At 37.1% G+C, this 19,429-nt stretch overlaps 2 protein-coding genes across 2 annotated transcripts; both read left to right on the top strand.

The window, feature by feature from the left end:
• The first annotated feature begins 5,479 nt into the window (after positions 1-5,479).
• Zpr1 (zinc finger protein Zpr1) lies at positions 5,480-16,539 on the top strand. The gene is made up of 11 exons (XM_068771111.1): positions 5,480-5,623; positions 6,946-7,079; positions 8,523-8,641; positions 9,160-9,336; positions 9,975-10,090; positions 11,047-11,194; positions 12,010-12,080; positions 13,581-13,670; positions 14,299-14,471; positions 15,212-15,333; positions 16,345-16,539. The coding sequence occupies exons 1-11, from the start codon at positions 5,519-5,521 to the stop codon at positions 16,437-16,439; spliced, it is 1,350 nt and encodes a 449-aa protein (XP_068627212.1). The 5' UTR covers positions 5,480-5,518; the 3' UTR covers positions 16,440-16,539.
• A 1,096-nt stretch (positions 16,540-17,635) lies between these two features.
• On the top strand, positions 17,636-18,855 carry LOC137927320 (RNA-binding protein 48). The gene is made up of 2 exons (XM_068771112.1): positions 17,636-17,784; positions 17,991-18,855. The coding sequence occupies exons 1-2, from the start codon at positions 17,677-17,679 to the stop codon at positions 18,777-18,779; spliced, it is 897 nt and encodes a 298-aa protein (XP_068627213.1). The 5' UTR covers positions 17,636-17,676; the 3' UTR covers positions 18,780-18,855.
• The last annotated feature ends 574 nt before the right edge of the window (positions 18,856-19,429 follow it).

Below are 19,429 nucleotides of genomic sequence, written 5' to 3'. Positions count from 1 at the left end.
GAATCACTGATCAACAGTCATCTTAGTGCCCCACAGCTGCAAGTGTAAGAGTGAAATATTCGAAAATAGAGATACAAAACTAAATGTAATAAATTCTTTAATTAGATATAGGAACATCTTGTCACATTTGGGTCATGAATATATCATACTCGCTAGGGTTGTCACACGGTAATTTTAAAATAACATCTTTGAATAGGGCTGCCATCAAAAAGGTAATTTCATAGCGTAATTAAATTTGCTTTTAAATTACTTTTTGTCATTAATATGCCTGTTGCTTGATTATTGACAATGATTGTTTTGTCGGGTCAAAGACATTTAACCTTTGACCATATTATAATTTAAGATTCTGGATTGAAGAGTACACCTTCAAGGTGGACAGACAGTCTTCTTAAAGTCTTCGGAACACACAGGATCTTGGGAAGACACGTCCAGCTGTGGGCGACTCAAAGCTGGGATATTGATGAACTAAGAATTCTTTAATTTGAACCTATACTCTTGTTTATTCTGGATTTAGAAAAATAAACCAAACCAAGTTCACTTCACCACTAAGCCTCCCAGGGTCTGATGTACAGCAACATTGATGTAACTCGAAGAATTGTCTTAAGTGTGTGGGTGCGAGAAATATATTTTTTTATATCTTTATTGTACACACTAGAAAATATATAAATAGTTGCATAATAGTAAAGACAAACATACAACGGGTACTTTTACACGAGGCAATTATTAACAGACAACCATAGTATGGATAATTATAAAGAATATATATATGTTATATGTATGAACAATAAATGTAATGTTGCAAAATAAAATAGTAAGGAAACCTAGAATGTAGTGGTTGAGGATGGATGTATGGCTAATGGAATGAAAGGGAAAGACTGGGAAAATTGTAGAACGAAAGAAACAGTACGACAGATATTATGATACATGAAAGAGGAGAATGATAATAATAAAAAATATATGAATAAATTATTAGAAATAAAAAGTCCCTGTCTCACACGAGATAGGGGAACGAGAGGTCCCCAATAGCGGGGACCATATAAAAAGAAACATAGTATGGAAACAGGTAGAAGTATAAATACCAGATGGTACCAATATATATTATAAATATGTTGCAATTGATCACCGTTGGAGTCGAGAGGTTCTCATATATCTGCCACGAGCTGGTTGACGTGGCATGGATAGGCATCCAACCTGATGGACATACGATATAGAAGATCACAAGAAGTTACATAGCTGGAAGCTACCACCATGGTGATTTTTTGGGTGAAACCTATCAGCTGGTGTGATGTGATCATTTCATATTTCAGACAACCCTGGATATCTGGCGCCTATCACATAACTGTGACGCTGATCGTGTAAAAGCCGTAAGCTATTTGTACACGCGAATTCACGCGTGGGCGTGGTCGTGCTTTTACATACATATAGAATGATTGGTTATTTCAATCACAATGGTGGGAAAGATTTAATTATTTCAGAAACAATGATATATGTAATAATAATATGGTAAGAAAATTCGTATTATTACATATTAAAATTGATTATTGTTTACTATTTATTATCTGTATTTGCAGACTTTGTAATGAAGTTACCGGATATACTGATATGATCTGTGATAATTTAAAAACCTTGTGATCAGGGAATTGATATGGAGGAAGAAAGACGATGCAAGAAGAAGAAATTGTAAATGAGGAAAGGCAGATTCTTTTCAGCCTATGGGCGACTACTGCCTGCTTTCCACATCCGGGGACTTTCTCAGGACTTTAAATCACCAGTCGAGAACTTTTCAGCTCCAACCGCCATCGGTTGCAGCGATGTGCCCCGCCCACTGCCACTTCAGACGGGCAATTCATCGAGCCACTTCAGACGGGCAATTAATCGCGCCACTTCAGACGGGCTGTTCATCGAGCCACTTCAGACGGGCAATTCATCGCGCCACTTCAGACGGGCAATTCGTCGAGCCACTTCAGACGGGCAGTTCATCGAGCCACTTCAGACGGACAATTCATCGCGCCACTTCAGACGGGCAATTCGTCGAGCCACTTCAGACGGGCAATTCGTCGAGCCACTTCAGACGGGCAGTTCATCGAGCCACTTCAGACGGGCAATTCGTCGAGCCACTTCAGACGGGCTGTTCATCGAGCCACTTCAGACGGGCTGTTCATCGAGCCACTTCAGACGGGCAATTCATCGCGCCACTTCAGACGGGCTGTTCATCGAGCCACTTCAGACGGGCAATTCGTCGAGCCACTTCAGACGGGCAATTCGTCGAGCCACTTCAGACGGGCAGTTCATCGAGCCACTTCAGACGGGCAATTCGTCGAGCCACTTCAGACGGGCTGTTCATCGAGCCACTTCAGACGGACAATTCATCGAGCCACATCAGACGGGCAATTCGTCGAGCCACTTCAGACGGACAATTCATGAAGCCACTTCAGACGGGCTATTCATCGGACCACTTTAGACGTGCAATTCATGAAGCCACTTCAGACGGACAATTCATGAAGCCACTTCAGACGGGCTATTCATCGGACCACTTTAGACGTGCAATTCATGAAGCCACTTCAGACGGGCAATTCATCGAGCCACTTCAGACGGGCAATTCATCGAGCCACATCAGTGATCCTGGTTCTTCTACGGATCTCTTCATTTTCCAATGCTGTCTAGATGATTTTGAGACATCTTATGAAACCCGACGTGATCACGTCTCGGCTCCATATGTCATCACCGGCAACACACATTGGTCAAAGACCTTCGCCTTCAAACATTGCTGTATTAGACCAGAAGATGTGTTTGAGCTTCCTAAACGCTGCCGATCCGAGATGAATTCGGCGATTTCTTTCTTGAAGATAGGCATGCCTTGTTTAATATTAAAATATTTAATTATGATCTTTGAAATAACAACCTTCATATCTGTTATAAGCTTTCTATGTTTACAATATGATATAAATTATTCATATCACGAAACACAATTCAAAAATTAAATTATAACGAACACAGATTAAATATATTTAAATGTATTATTTTTTTTAATTGCAACCGGCCAATAACATATGACCGCATGAACTCAAAACATGTGCAATAAATTATAATTTTTAAATTACATTGTTAATTACGTTGTACTTTAAAAAAAAAAACAATTCGTTCGAAGTTCATTTAAATTCGACAAAGGTTATCGATGTCCGTCGTGCAAGGTGATTTCGGAACGAAATGGTTTTTGAACGTCGCCGTGAGATTGAAGGCCGATGACGTCACGCACTACGACCATGACGTCATCGATGTTTACCTACTAAGCTTTTGAATCTTACGCCATTCCATCTACCCTGGTCACTTGGACTCTGCCCCTCAGTCTGAAATATAGACATATACTCGAGTCTTCGACCTGAAGACAGGCACCACACAAAACTCTTCACAGCCATTAAAAATTCAACTGGCATAATCGGAATCGAAGTGACCTCGTATACCACATCCATGATTAAACTAGATAGATTCCTTTCTGGAGTTTCTTCTATCACTCCTTCTTCCGTTCAGGTTCGACGAGTGACAGCTTAAGCCGATTCCCACGCGTGGGATCTTGAGTCGAGTCACTTCACGAAGCATCCGTCTAAGCGTTAGTAAGAAATCTTCTAGCTTTACTTAACATTTATTTTTGTATATTTTAATTATACACACGTGATGATTTACAAAAAAAAAAACACATTTCACCCCATAGACAACTGCTAGGTATGGGCCTACCCCCTGAGTTATCTACGGGGGCATATACAATGGTATAAATGGTATACATCGATACGCTTGGCAGACAAGTTGGTGGTGTATTATAGTACGCAGTATTTATATATATGTAATATGGTTAAAACATATGAACATATATATATACTTAACTAATAAACGGTGTCGTTAAATCCAATATTTGCACTTCGTCATATTTACCTAACATACGTGCAAACATTGAGGTATGCATATTTTAAAACGATGATAAATCTATACAGAACTATTTGATAGTTATACACTACTAAGAAAACGTTTTAATAATAATATGGTTCCAGGGCCTGTAAGACAATCACACAATATGCATTTAATATTTTAATTACGTTGCTCAAAATGGCCGAAAATTGAAAAAATAATGTACGAAAGCCTGTATATCTGCCCACAGAGAATTTAACTAGCCATACGCCTGACTGTCGGTCACTTTGGTTTCACGTATCCTCTGATTCGAGCCTGATTTCTATAGAAATCTCAAGCCAAAATATTTTGTAGTTAGAACTATTGGAAGTTATAATTTGTTTAATATCAGTAACAGCAAATTTAAAATGCATATAGTAATTTTAACTAAATCAACATAAAAGATATAACGTGTTTATTTATATTAAAAAATATTTGATACGTTCACAAACATAAACAAGCGATGAACAATAAAATTGTATTACTTACTGTTTATAATTATTAAACTGTAATATATCACAAAACTCTTGCACAAAAACTTTTAGTATTTTATTAAACACTTATATTTAACTAAGTACACTTCAACAAACGGTATCTATATCTGCGGCAATGAATTCAAATGTAATGCCGAGAAGCGGGAACTTCATCATAATCCTACTAAATCTAGATAGTCTATGCCGATAAACGTAACAGGAACTATAAAGTTACATTCCGATTTAGTCGTTTATTATGTAGAAGCGACAAAGCGACCAAAATAACGCGATGACGTCACCTCGTGTTGCGTTTGCTTTGCTAGTCCAAGGCCGGGTTATTTCGCCCGGATGACATCACTGGCAATTAATTTCATGTAAAAACATTTTGTAATTTATTTATTGCATTTTATTATTGTAAATAAATATACTATTTTTAAATAAAAAAAAAAACATAAAAGGTGTAGGGAGTAAATCGCTTTATTTAAGCGGGTTAATGCCAAGAATAAATGTGCCGAATTAGTTTTTATAACATGGCATTATCGTTATAATTTAAATCGACATTATTTTTTAACTAAAATGTATTTACTGTGGGTGAAATAAATCACATGACTGTTTTATATGGAATGCTTTTACAGAATGCTTGTTTTGATGTAATTACATGGCTGTTAATACACCTACGGGAATAATATCTAGAAGGGTTCCCATTATCGTGCAGCGTAAGAGTGCCACGCTGTGATGATCTTGTTTATTAAAAATTTTCCATAAAATATAAGTTCGGTATATCAGTCCGACTACCAGGCAGTGGGTTGTAGAGTCAAGTCAGGTAAAAAAAGAAATTTGTGCCTTAAATAATTATGATTCTTTTATTATAAATTTATTGATAGTGTATGGTACTGTTTTAAATTTATGTAATAAATTAGTATTTAATGTAATGCCCCTTTAAAAGTATTGAAATAAAAAAGTAATAAATAATAGCTATGGCAAAAAGTCAATGTTTAAGGCAATACACAGATTGATATTTTCATTGAGAAATAAAAAAGAAATACGTCAATACGTGTTTTAGTTAATGTATACAAGTGATCTACCGAAATATTTTTTCGATTGAAATGTGTTCCACGGAAGTTAAACCCGTGTTCCGGGATCTTGCAGCTGATGACCCGGAGCCGCAGGTCACAGAGATAGAGTCATTCTGTACAAACTGCTATGCGAATGTAAGTATACATTACTTCTAGAACTGTCCGGAACATGCGTTCGCCGGTTTAATTACAAAAATCCAAATCAATGTCAACTCAACATGGAAAACATTATGTAGACTTGTGAACCTTGTCTAACTGCTGTAATAATGTTTACTTTTTATTCTAGAACAATCATGTATAAGCATAACCTTTTTAACATCGTGTTTTTCTTATTAGAGTAGGTTTACTATATGCGAAGTAGGTTGCGATGGAAAATTATAAGAAACTATATAACACTTTTATTAGTTACAAGTATTACATTTGCACAAGCTGCGTTATTAATTTGTTTAGCTAATTATTTATTTGTAAACATTAGCTATAGATACAAATGTTGTTGTCTTAATTGATTTATGATCATTTGATAAATGTAAAAATTACGATATCTGTATTTACTTCATCACATAAATATGAAGAACCAATGACACTACTTTCTAGAAATTTTTTATACATAATATTAATGCCACTTATGTGTTACCATTCTCAATAATCCTGCTGGTAAATTGATGCCAAACAGTGGCACCTTCCAACAACTGTATGTTCAAATAGCTTAGATTTCAGAGAAGTCACATCTAGAAGACCTTTTTATTTTCATTTAGTTTTTATTCTCTTTTAACCCTGTTGTCATATATGTATTGACTATGTACAATCAATATTTTCTTCACTAAACTCTTCTTGTAAGGATCCAAAGATGGTGGCTAGCAGTATAAATTATGTGGTATATGTAGCATTGATAGGCTCCCTTTTCTGGGTGAACCAACAACATAGTCAATGTATAAGGCAGGAAGTCACTGGATACAAGCAGGATAAGACTAAATGAAGATTGTGGAGATCTTTGGACGAGGCCTAGCAGTGGGCGACAATAGGTTGACATGATGATATGTTTTATTTCATGAAAAATATAAAGATTAAATGTATAAAATTTCCATGTCACAATGTTAGTTACCGTACTCCTCTGAAAAGGGCTTGACCCATTTTTACCAAATTTTACATGCGTATTCACTATGTCTGAAAATCGGATACTATTTTCCATGCCCCTAAGTGTTAAGGGGTCCATCCCTAATTTTTATTTTTTAGACAAATTTTTTGGTTTTTATTTTATTATAATACAGTATACAAAAATACATACAACCCTAAATTTTCACCCCTCTACGATCAACCCTTATTTTTCATATGTTAATAAAAAACTTTAATTTTTTTGCAAAATAATGTTTGTGGTATCAGCTAGTATAATAAAAAGTGGCTTATAAAAGCCTTTGAAACCAAAAGACCTAAGATTTAAGCTAACATATAAATTGCAGGGAATAACTCGTCTCCTGTTGACAAGGATTCCATATTACAAGAATGTTGTGATAATGTCATTCAGCTGCGAGGAATGCGGGTATGCCAACAATGAGATCCAGCCAGGCGGGGCATTTGCTGAGCTTGGGGTAAGGTGAGACAATTGTGTGATCATTTGAAATCACTATATCTATCTGTATAAAAGTAGATAGATGGCCACTGCAAGGCATAGGCCTTCCTAAAAAATATCTATGGGGAATGTACCATAATTGTGATGCATGCCAGGTGGGTTAGCAATCACAGTTTGGTGTTATGGTATGCAGAGGATGTCACTGTCCATCTTCTGGAAACTTCTTTGTGATCAACCACAATATTTTGTAATTAATGTATAAAGCGTGATTGGTATAAGATTGTATCCTGAGAATCATCCCTGCAACTTTTGATCACAAGTCACAGTCCTCTACCACTGGACTACCACTTGTGTTTATTTATAGGTGTAAAGTCTTTCTGTAAATTTATATATACAGCAATACCTCGTTCGTTTGTGTCGTTCCGTGCTTTTTTCAAAGTTGCGTCGCTGCTTAATTAGTACTAATTTTCACTGCGCAGCGTTAGATTTTCAAGGTTGCATTGTGAGTCTTCAATTTTTTTTTAATTTTCTTTTTTTTTTCTGAAATATGGCGCCATGCCATCAAAACTCGGGGATTCCCTTTCTAACTAAATATCAACGCAATTTGATTAGTTTTATTTTCACTTTGTTTTGCTAATTTTGGAGTTCAGTTTCATTTACGTAGTGTAGTGTGTTGTAATGTAGTGTGTTGTGCTTTTTTTTTAAAAAGAGATTAATAAATTTATATAAATATTAACATGAAGTTTCTGATTACAAAAGGTATATATTTTTCCAGTTTGTCTATTGGCAGGGTTATATTATTTTTGTTTTTTAAATGTTTACAATGTTCAATTTTCTTTTTATAAAGTAGTATTTTCGTGACCCTGGGACCTATCTTCGATCTTTACATGGATTGCTATAGAAAATCTTAATTCACTTTGCGGCGTTTCAATTTGCGTTGTATTTTTTGGAACGCAACCACGACGCAAAGTGAGGTATTGGTGTACACCCTATTCAAAAATCAATGGATTCAGAAAAAAATCAATAACGTGTTTTTAAAATTTTTTAGTTAGTTACTGCATATTAAAATTTTTAGTTGTTAACTATCTCTGTCTGTAGACCGAGAGAAATCCATTAGTGATCAGTTTATACAGGTTGATTAGAAAAATAGGTTAAATTTTTAAACTTTTGGCTTAGAAATTGTACTGAATCTTCGTAAGAAAAGGACCAATATATAGCTACTTTCACCAATGCAGCAGTAGTCGTGCAACAAAGTGTGCCGCCCGCCAGCCCGCTGATAAATGTGCATGCGGCAAACAAAGTGAATTACACAACTACCACCGTTAAATCATTCCACATGTGTTTCACCCCTCCATGGGGCATCCTCAGGAGTAATGTTACACCAATTAGTGCAAAACACAGAGTCTTAATCTTTGCTGATATTATTCCTGTAGATGTATAAAAAACTAGTTATTTGTTACTGTGCAGATGGAAACTAAGAGTGGACAATCAGACAGACTTAAATCGTCAGGTTGTGAAGAGTGACTATACCTGCGTCAGGATACCAGAGCTGGACTTTGAGATACCAGCGCAGAGTCAGAAGGGAGGTGAGTGAAATTCCTAACATTGTTCTCCATGTGGTAGTTGTATAATTGTATTGTGTAATCATTTTGCGTTAGGTTTGTCTTCTAATCCAACTCCTCGAGAAATCCCAGTAAAGCCTTTATGTAAATGCATTCTTGAAAAGTCAACACAGTGAACTGAAGTTGGTAGCTTACTAGGTTACAACCTTTGTGTTCTGGAGATAGTACATGAACACCAGGTTCTTAACTACCATGCTCTGATGCTGATATAACCAGTTAAGACCCCTGTTACCACATGCAGTTGATGTTGCAATGTTCGCAGCAGGATATTGAAGAACCTCATTAGTTTGACATTCCTCATGGTTTGTCCATTGCTCAATGTGTGAACTAGGAGTCCATACATTATGATATGTACCCTTAATGATTAGTAGTAGGATGATGGACTCCGCTCCCAACCATGCTGGCTATACTAGCATTACCTTTATCACCACTGTCACATTTTATCCATTATCTTTTTAGAAAGTGTAATGATAATATTACAGAGGTAACCACAGTGGAGGGTATAGTGGCGAGAGCGATATCGGGGCTGGCGCAAGACCAGGAGGCGCGAAAGGCAGAGCATCCTGAAGATGCTGCACAAATTGACGAGTTCCTGGCTCGTTTGCAGGCGCTCCGGACACTGGAGAGCAAGTGGACATTACAGCTTGAAGACATTAGCGGTGAATGTTCCTTGTTCTGGATTATTTTGGTATCTGTATAGCTGCCACTTGCACCTATATATTTTTTTGACCGCTTGTTAACCTCAGAGTCCAGACCAATGTCAAAATAATAGTCTTGTCGATAGAGGATGGACTTTGAGTAACAGCTGAAGTGTAGTAGGATCATAACTCATGCAATATATAGTAAACATTTTATAATGGCTTTCGGTATGGAGCTGTCTTGAGGTCTTCATATGACAGTCACCTGTTTCAATTAGGACCTCTCTACTTCTATAACCTTCTCTAGTCCTAAAACTGTAACTCTTTAGCTCATCAACATAATCTAAGACATAAAACATCCACTGCTGAATATACTCCTCCCCTAGATTTCCAAAAAGACCAGCTGGATACAGCTTTTATCCACCATATTCCGATTATTCTGAGTATTTTAAAGGTTCTGGAGTGTAGATAGACTGGCAAATGCAGCATAAGATCTCCTTCCACAAGGATCACAGATGATACTGTTATGGTCCTATTGAAAATTTACGTAGAAGGTTTATATCCAACAATGGGCTAAAATAATGTTAATGACATATGCAATCATTATCACAGAAGTCGTGGAAGAAGTATGTTAAGGAAGATTTATAATTCATTTCCAGGGAACTGTTTCATAGAGAACCCGGAAGCTCCCGCTAAGGATCCTCGGTGCGAGAGGACTGACTTCCCCCGGAGCAAGGAACAGGACCATACGCTCGGGATTTTCGGACAGGATGAGGTGAGTGTAAAAGCTTTCAAGGTTTAGGATAGCTTTAGGATGCCCTATCCTTTAAGTGAAGATTAAGAGTATGTGGAGTTCATCGCTACTGCAAGGCATAAGTCTTACCAAAGATTGCTACGATGGTCTTGCACTGTCTGCATCAAGGAACTCCAACCTTGTATAAGTCGTGGACTACCTGGTGGGGGGCCGACATACCCCGCGTGTACCGGCTCTTAGTAGAATCTCACGAGCGATGTTCTCCATTCACTGCTCCTTCAGACCGACAAACATATTTAAGGACACACACTCTTGCAGTAGGTGTCTTCTGAAGAGGGAAAAGTTCAAAAACAAGATTCTATCATGTTTTCTAACTGCTAAACATATAGCCTATGGATGCACAGACCGCGGCCCCCCGGTCGAATACTGGTGGCCCGCCGAAAGCAAAAATAATACTCTCGTACATTCGAAAAATATCGAATTCTATTCCAGAATAAAACCAAAAAAATTTAATTACTTATACTTCTGGCGGCCGACCCGCCATCAGTTCATGATTTGCCCGAGTAGCCCCTAGTCTTAATAAGTCTGTGTAACCATGATATAGCCTATAATTAATTTTCAGATTTTTATATAAAGTAAGGCTATTTCATGAGTTTTTTTTTAATTTTCCAGGAGTAGCTTTGTATTCACCATCTGTTAACAGGCTGTTGTCAAATTTTAAGAGAACAGTAAACAATCAGAAAATCTGGTGAATTTCGTATGTTGATCAAGTATTACCTTTTAAAAACCATCATTGAAACCAAGAAAATACTTGATAAAACTTATAGTAACCCTGCACCATCAATATCAACAGTTAAAATTTAGTTTACTTTGTTTTGTTTTATTTATACCAGTACAAGTGAACCATCAGGTCGCCTGAAAGATTTCAATAAGCCTGAAATCGGTGATAAAATTTTTGACTAAAAGATTGATTGCAGGTGAACGGAGCGGAGAATGGGGAGGAAGAGAAAAGTCAGGTGTCGGAGCCGGGCTTCTACGAGAAGATGGCTGCCGACGAGGTGCTGCAGTTCAAGACCAACTGCCCCGACTGCAACGCACCGGCTGATACCAATATGAAGGTCACAAGTAAGTGAAACTTCTCTCTTTTTGCACCGGGACTTATAGCTTTACTGATTCTAAATGGCAGCCACTTCCAAAAGTGAATTCTTGATATTTTCGTATTTTTGGTAGTTTGGTAGGTTACGATATTTGGTAGGTTCTAGTAAGATCGAGATAGTACTCGGTCAGAATTTCCGAGAACCGTATACAAAAAATTATAATTAATTTCAAAGTCATTCGTGTTTACGGCACTTTTTGATCCTAGGGTTCAGTGTTCATTGTTTATAGGGTTCTGTATCTCGTGCTTTATGACAATATTTTAAATAATTAATGGAATCAGGCGTTACCTTGCGGAAGTCCATCCAAAAACAGTACATGCCAAACACAGAGTTGAGAGATGACTCTGTGTTTGGCACTAATCGGTGTAACATAACTCTTGAAGATGCCCCGTGGAGGAGTGAAACACGTGTTGAGTGATTTAACGGTGGTAATTGTGTAATTCGCATTGTTTGCCGCATATGCATTTATCAGCGGGCTGGCGGGCGGTGCATTTTGTTGTCCGACTACCATTGCATGTGCAGAAGTGGCCAAATGTTAGTTCTTTTCTTACAATATTCTAAATTTGATATTTTAAAGTCATTTACACCCAAAATTTTACAGATATTTTTCAAAATAACATACAATTTTTAGATCTTATTTTATCATAGAGCAACATAGACTCAGATCAAACGAAACAAAAAAGAAACTTAATTATTATCTTATACTCCGTCGTTTATTTATGCAATACTCTTAAGTATATATTTATGTGTCAGGTAAGTAAACTAAAAGTATATCTGTTACAGACATACCGCATTTCAAAGAGGTCGTGATAATGGCGACGGTCTGCGATGCGTGCGGGCATCGGACCAACGAGGTGAGCTACCAGCGTCCACGAAACTTCCACAGCAAGACCGACGTGACATTTGACCGAGTGTCACAAGAACAACGTGACGTCAAGTCGACAGACACGAGACTGTCGTGTGGCATTTTGGCCGAGTGTTACAGTACCGTCGTGATATTTCAACGGTTGTTATGTTACCACACCAACGGGACATTCTATAGAGTGTCATTAGACCAACGTGACATCAAGTCGACAGACACAAGACTGTCGTGTGGTATTTTGACTTAGTGTTACAGTACCGTCGTGATATTTCACCGGTTATTACCATACCAACGTGACATTAAGGAGACAGACACAAGATTGACTTGGCATTTTCTACGAGAGTCAAAAGAACAACGTGACATCAAGTCGACAGACACGAGACTGTCGTGTGGCATTTTGACCGAGTGTTACAGTACCGTCGTGATATTTCACCGGTTATTACCATACCAACGTGACATTAAGGAGACAGACACAAGATTGACTTGGCATTTTCTGCGAGTGTCAAAAGAACAACGTGACATCAAGTCGACAGACACGAGACTGTCGTGTGGCATTTTGACCGAGTGTTACAATACCGTCGTGATATTTGACCGGTTATTACCATACCAACGTGACATTAAGGCGACAGACACAAGACTGACTTGGCATTTTCACCGAGTGTCAAAAGAACAACGTGACATCAAGTCGACTGACACGAGACTGTCGTGTGGCATTTTGACCGAGTGTTACAATACCGTCGTGATATTTCACTGGTTGTTACCATACCGACGAGACATTCCACCGAGTATCACAAGACTAATGTGACATTAAGGCGACGGACACAAGACAGACGTGACAATTCACCGAATGTCACAAGACCGTCGTGACATTTAACAGTTTATTACCAGACCAACGGAACATTTCACTTAGTATCACAAGACTAACGTGACATTAAGGCGACGGACACAAGACAGGCGTGCCATTTCACCGAATGTCACAAGACCGTCGTGACATTTCACAGTTTATTACCAGACCAATGGAACATTCCACTTAGTATTACAAAGTCAACATGACGTTATGGCGACAGACAAACCAACGAGATGTTCCACAGGGTCCAACGACATATTAGAGCTGCAAACACAATACCAACGTGACACTTGGTCGATAGACACAAAACCTATTTGACATTTGGCTGAATGACATTAGACCGTTGTTACATTTGACCAATAAACACAAAGTCCATGTGATACTTGATTTATAAACACAAGATCCATGTGACATTTCGCCGATACAATTTGTTAAATTGTTGTAAGAATCCACAGAGATTTCGAAAAAATCTTAAGTTACCTTGATATGAAACTATGGAGACGGCTTCAATGATAATTAAATATATTTACTACCTATATGTCAAAGTATATTTTTATCCGTGTAGCTGTAGAGTAGCGTTAGATATTTAAAAAAAATCGCTTTGAAATTCGTCTGTGAGGTGATAAAGAATAAAAATGTTGTCAGGTGAAATCCGGAGGTGGCGTGGAGGAAAAGGGCGTGAGGTACGAAGTGCGGATAGCTGGTAAAGAAGACTTCTCCAGGGATATACTAAAGGTGAGGGTATGGGTAGATACTTCACCATTTCATCTAATACTGGACATCAACTTCTCTCACATATCTCTAATTCATCTTGTTAGTGATGTCTTACGCTGTGCTTGTTCATCGTTTCCACTCCAGAACCACTTGGCCCCATCAACCATCGGTTCTGTCCATGTGGCCTGCCCACTGAGACTTTTTTTTGGACCTGACTCTCATTGCAACTCAAATGGCATTTGTAGATTTTGAAGTGGTAAAGCTCAGGAGCTCTCAGAGAAAGCTATTTTTTATAGCCATCTCATACTTCATACTAGCTATTTCACTGTTTATTAAAGATATACTATAATATTTAAAAAGCTGAATCTCTTCCGCCTATACTTCTCAGGTCTGAGGTATTTTACTATTTTATATATATATATATATATATATATATATATATATATATATATATATATATATATATATATATATATTATTTTATGGCCCCCTCATACGTCATACTAGCTATTTCATTGTTTATTAAATATATTTTATAATATTTAAAAAGCTAAGTTTCTTCCGCCTGTACTTCTCAGGTCTGAGGTATTTTATTCAGGAGATGTGATGGTATGTTCAATAAAAGATATTTTATTTTTTGGATTTGTAGTCTGAGACCTGCAGTATGGAAATACCGGAGCTGGACCTGGAAGTGGGGGGTTGCGCGTTGGGCGGCAGGTTTACCACTCCAGAGGGTCTGCTGCAGGCGTCCGCTCATCAGCTGGAGAACGCCCCTGGTGTGGTGGGAGATGCTCCTGGACTGGCCAAGGAGAAGTTGACCGAGTAAGTCATGACTACTGAGTTAATTACATATTGACTTACATACAGGATGTTCGATAAAAGAAGTTTTCGGTATAGTTCACGGACCCCTCCATTCCGTGAACTCATTACCGATCAAGCTGTAAAAGCCGCAAGGCTAGCAGCACAAACTTCATACGAGACTATAGACTATATAAAAGTTTTCGGATATTTGCAGAAGTACTTTCCCTTAACGTTTGTTGAAAGCTTCCAGAATGTTCTCTTCGTATCGCGCCAATACATCTGATTGTTCATTCAAACGAATAAAGTTCTAGAAAGTTCTCCCTTATATGAATCGACCAATCAGCGAACGGCATACATCGAAATTTCTCCGTCGTTTTTATATCAGCCAATGGACGGTTTTAATTCCGTAAAGAACTTTGTCAATAATTAGTTTAGACCCCTGCCACAAGGAACAGTTAGGGTTGCGACAGCTGGAGTCAACGTGTTAGAGAGATAGCAATTAATTGTAGGAATTGCCTCTTTTGCTAGTCAACACTCATGGTTTGAATCCAACTGGTCATATATCATATAAATCTCTGTATTAAAGGCATATATTTAGCAATGGACATACCATAGTTGATGTGATGTACGATGATGATATTGCTTCATTGATGATCAACTCTTACTTCCATCAGTTTTTACCAAGTCATATAACTCTGGAAACCAACGGGCTGTCCTAAGTGAGTCACCCACCAGTGTTTTTCATCTCCGATTATAATCAGGTTCCTGAAGAAGCTGCAAGAAGTGTTGGAGGGACGCCGGGCTGTGACCTTGGTGTTGGACGATCCGGCTGGCAACTCCTACGTGCAAAGTCTCTCCGATGATCCACAAGTGCCTGATGACGGTAAGCATGCTTAACTTCTGTATAGTGTACACACATTCGCACACAAAGTGAGAGAGAGAGAGACAAAGAGTACTTTTATATTAGCGCCATCTCGTGCGAATAGTTGGCTTTAAGCTACGTTTAGGTTTGTATAGTTTCTTGTTAAATAAAGTGGTTGATGATTTGTCTCCTATGTGCGTACCAGAAAAAGAGACACGCACAGAAAGAGAGAGATAAACGTAAAGACGAGCACATACAAAAACAGAGAGAGATCTTACAGACACATACAATAGAAGAGAAACCAAGACGCAAACACATGTTCGTATGCACATACTGTACACACGAACACTGATATTTAAAATTTCATGTTAATTATATTTCATACATGCAGACAATGGTAGGCTGTTCTACAAGGTTCAGGAAGAAAGAAACACAATTTTTGTTTGATGTAATTATTTATTTTTTGGAATATAAGATGTGAATCTGAATGGAATCTGTGAATGAGAATGGAACAAAACTTCGGTAATGCAGTAATAACAGGCTTATCGACTAGCGCCATCTAGTAGGCTTTTAGGGAAAATATGATAAAACAGTTTTATATATTCACCAATGCGTTTATATATTTAATTAAATGTAAATATATATACTAAACAATTAACATTTTGAACAAATGGTTATACTACACTGTCTGTGAGAGGCAGATTCCATCTCTTAGTTTATTTTTTGTAAGATAGGAAGTTAAATATTATATTATCAGAAATCATCCCTGTATATGTATATAATATTTATGTTTCTATTGGAGAATCTAAGATTGGTGTAGGTCATTTTCCAGCAAAAAAACTTAATTATATGTAGTTAAATGAATTTATAAACTGATTTTTTTACTATATTATCATTGAGTGATTATTTCTGAAACCGTGTATTAGACCAAGTAAGCTATACATATGCTCGTTTAAAACTAGACATAACCTTATTCATATTTAATTGATTACCTAAATTTACGTACAATTTTAATCAGAAAAATTTTGTCAGGTTTGAAGGTTACTCGCTACGAGAGGACATATCAACAGAACGAGGAACTGGGCCTCAATGACATGAAGACAGAGGGCTATTCAGAGGACAGCTAGCCATGCACGTTGAAGACTTTAAAACTCACAATTGATTTTAATCTGGATGTTATTATACATTTGATGCATTTGTAAATATCTGTGGCAATTAAATATTAAAGTCGTGTCGAGTTGTTTTATTTATATATTGTGGCAAATTTCCCGGTATCATCTCACTGTATACTTGCAAAAAAAGAAAGATATTCTATCTGTGATACTTGACATATCTGGTGATTAAAAAATTAGAGGTACACAATAAATTTAATTTTTAAATACATCTAAAATATATATTAATAATAGCAACTCACATATTGTTTTAAAACGAAGCTGTTTTTCCTCTGGAATTGGTGAAGTTGAATAAAAAGCAGTCTTGTTGTCCCAAGAATAATACGGAAGAGAGATTTGACAATTCATATTGACACATTAACAACAATGTTGCTATTAAAATTTGTATGTTTTTGACACACGTAGATGTATGTTTTGTACAGGGGAGTTGCTATTTATATATAAAAAACCGACTCTGTGGCTTTTAGTACATATGTTTACCGCAGTGAAAGTCTATCTTTAATTCGCTGCATGCACGGTTATTAGTGTTGTGGATCACTGTGAGAGAGAAATCCTAACTGAACAGCACTTGGATGCTCTTCGATAGCTGGCCTCAATCTTAATAAATTATCATCTCCTTAATATGCAAGGAAAGAAAATTAAACCATTTTTAATTTGTTGAAGAATGTAACAGTAGCGCAATAATAATATGTGAATAATTTGCAAGTATTATTACGTTATATTATCAAGCAACTTGCACATGGTTGACTATATACCTAAAATCAGTTATTCACAATATATGTCTGCTCTGCAATAATCAATTTTTGGTAAATAACCCTTTTTGATATCATGATAACATACGTATTTATTGGCCATCAAACAAGGTCATAATTAAGCTATTAATTAAAACATAAATGCCTTAATGCATTGTCTTTTTACACCGGTACAGACTGTATATTTATCGTACATATTAGTAGATTATTTTACATTTGATGAAATTTAACTCACGCATATCTATTTAAAAAAAGCATTTCATCGTAATAATAGAAATTATCGAAATTTACACTTAATTAAAACAATTTATATTAAACATTTTCATATTTTTTTAGTTGTCAAAATTTTTATTCGTGCAACATTTTAAACATCTGTCATTTTGACAATAACAACAAAATCACTAGTTGAGTGTCTTCCAGAAAATTATATTTTGTAAATAATGCAAACAGAGGGTTCGGATGAGACCCTGCTGCCGCACCATAGGGCGCTGCCCCTCTGCACCGACCGAGCCCCTTACCGACAGGGCCGGAGGCTCACTGCCGTGAAGGTACTCGATGCGTACATTTGTTTATGTTCCTTGTGTGGTATTTAGATATATATTTTTTATGGTTTATGTGGATATTTATTAAAAACTGCTTTACAAAATACTTGTAGATTTTAATAGAAACTCTGTGTCTAACCCTGTATGTTGCTAGATTAAAAGTATCTTAAAGTCCAAACATTTACATAAAAATTTTAACTTCTCTGCCTCAGGTATACACAGTGGCCAATGAATCGAATCATCTCCTCATTTTCGGAGTGCCAGCTCTCAATCTACGGCAGGAGACAAAAGCACTGTTTATGAGGTTCGGAAAACTTATAAAGTATAACATATCACCTCAACATCCTTCAGAGCCATTTACAGAAACACATCATGCACATTATGAAAGAATTCAGTCTGCGAGGATTGCTAAACGTATACTCGATACAAAAAACTTCTACGGAGGTTCTCTTCATGTGTGTTATGCTCCAGAGATGGAAACTATAGAAGAGACGAGACAGAAGATACTACAACGGCAGAAAGATGTTCTATATAGACTACATAATATGAAGCTGAATGAATCAAAACAGAACGATACTGCACCTTCTAAGGATACTGCGGAAGAAAATACAGAGAAAGATGTTTCAAAGCTTAATATGGGCGAAGTAAATATTATTAATTTAGATAAACAAGTTGTTAGTAAAAATAAACGAAATCATGTAGCAAAGAAATTCAAGCCTTCTTACAATGATGAAATGAGCAGACAAAACATAAAGAAAATTAAAAATAACAGTGAAGATATATTAAAAACAGATACATCTGTTATAGCTAAAGGTCCGGTGTATAATCAACCTTTTACAGATATACCTATAGAGGTTGTGGACTGTACATCTGTTGATAATGAAGTAATTACAAATATAAATGAGCATCTGAACTATGATAGGTTCGGAGGTGAGGATGTGAGACCAGTACCAAGGAAACCTGTCAACCGGATTGTCTATAATGTTAATAAAAAAAGTTAACAGATGGACTTTTGTTTCATAGACCTTTCATAGGTCTGGTGCTGCACGCATTCAGCTAACTTGACTATGTAGACAGCCGTCCTGTGTGTGCCGGCTCTCTAATGCCCTGCTCCGGCTGTCACAACCCCTACTGCATTTGGTGGCAGATACCTGAACTGGTGATAGTCTTTTTAATAAACATCTATTTACATTAGGCAATATGAACAGTCCTTTGTGTAGAGCTTGCCTAGAAGAGGACAAGACTGCTGCTCACATACAACTTCGGTGTACAGGAGTAGCACTCTACAGGGCTTCCCATCTCGGATCACCGATGTGGCTCTCCTAGATTGTCATCAACATAAAGGGTTTTCTGGGATTTCTCGGCGAGCTGGGTTGTTTAGATTAAGACCAACCATGATGCAAAACTGAGATTGCATTGCCGTTTAGTTGCGGGAATCAACTCGCTGAGACAAGACAGTCTTCCTAATGGTGGACCTACTTGCAGTTGGAACATTCATCAACTGCAACATGAGCAATGTGCTCCATCTACTGCCACTTTAGACAAGTAAATCTTACGAGTTATGCGACCATGGTTTCAAAGTTTCATGTGTTACCCTCTCCATTGCATCAGTGTAACCTTCAACACTTAAGGTACTTCATAAGTTTTTGTA

This window comes from Battus philenor, unplaced genomic scaffold (assembly GCF_028537555.1).
Source record: "Battus philenor isolate CCGP_79_NKW_IND1 unplaced genomic scaffold, ilBatPhil1.0.hap1 SCAF_30, whole genome shotgun sequence".
Taxonomy (NCBI): Eukaryota; Metazoa; Arthropoda; class Insecta; order Lepidoptera; family Papilionidae; genus Battus; species Battus philenor.
The sequence above is the reverse complement of the archived record's forward strand: the minus strand, read 5'-3'. Positions and strand labels throughout refer to the sequence as shown.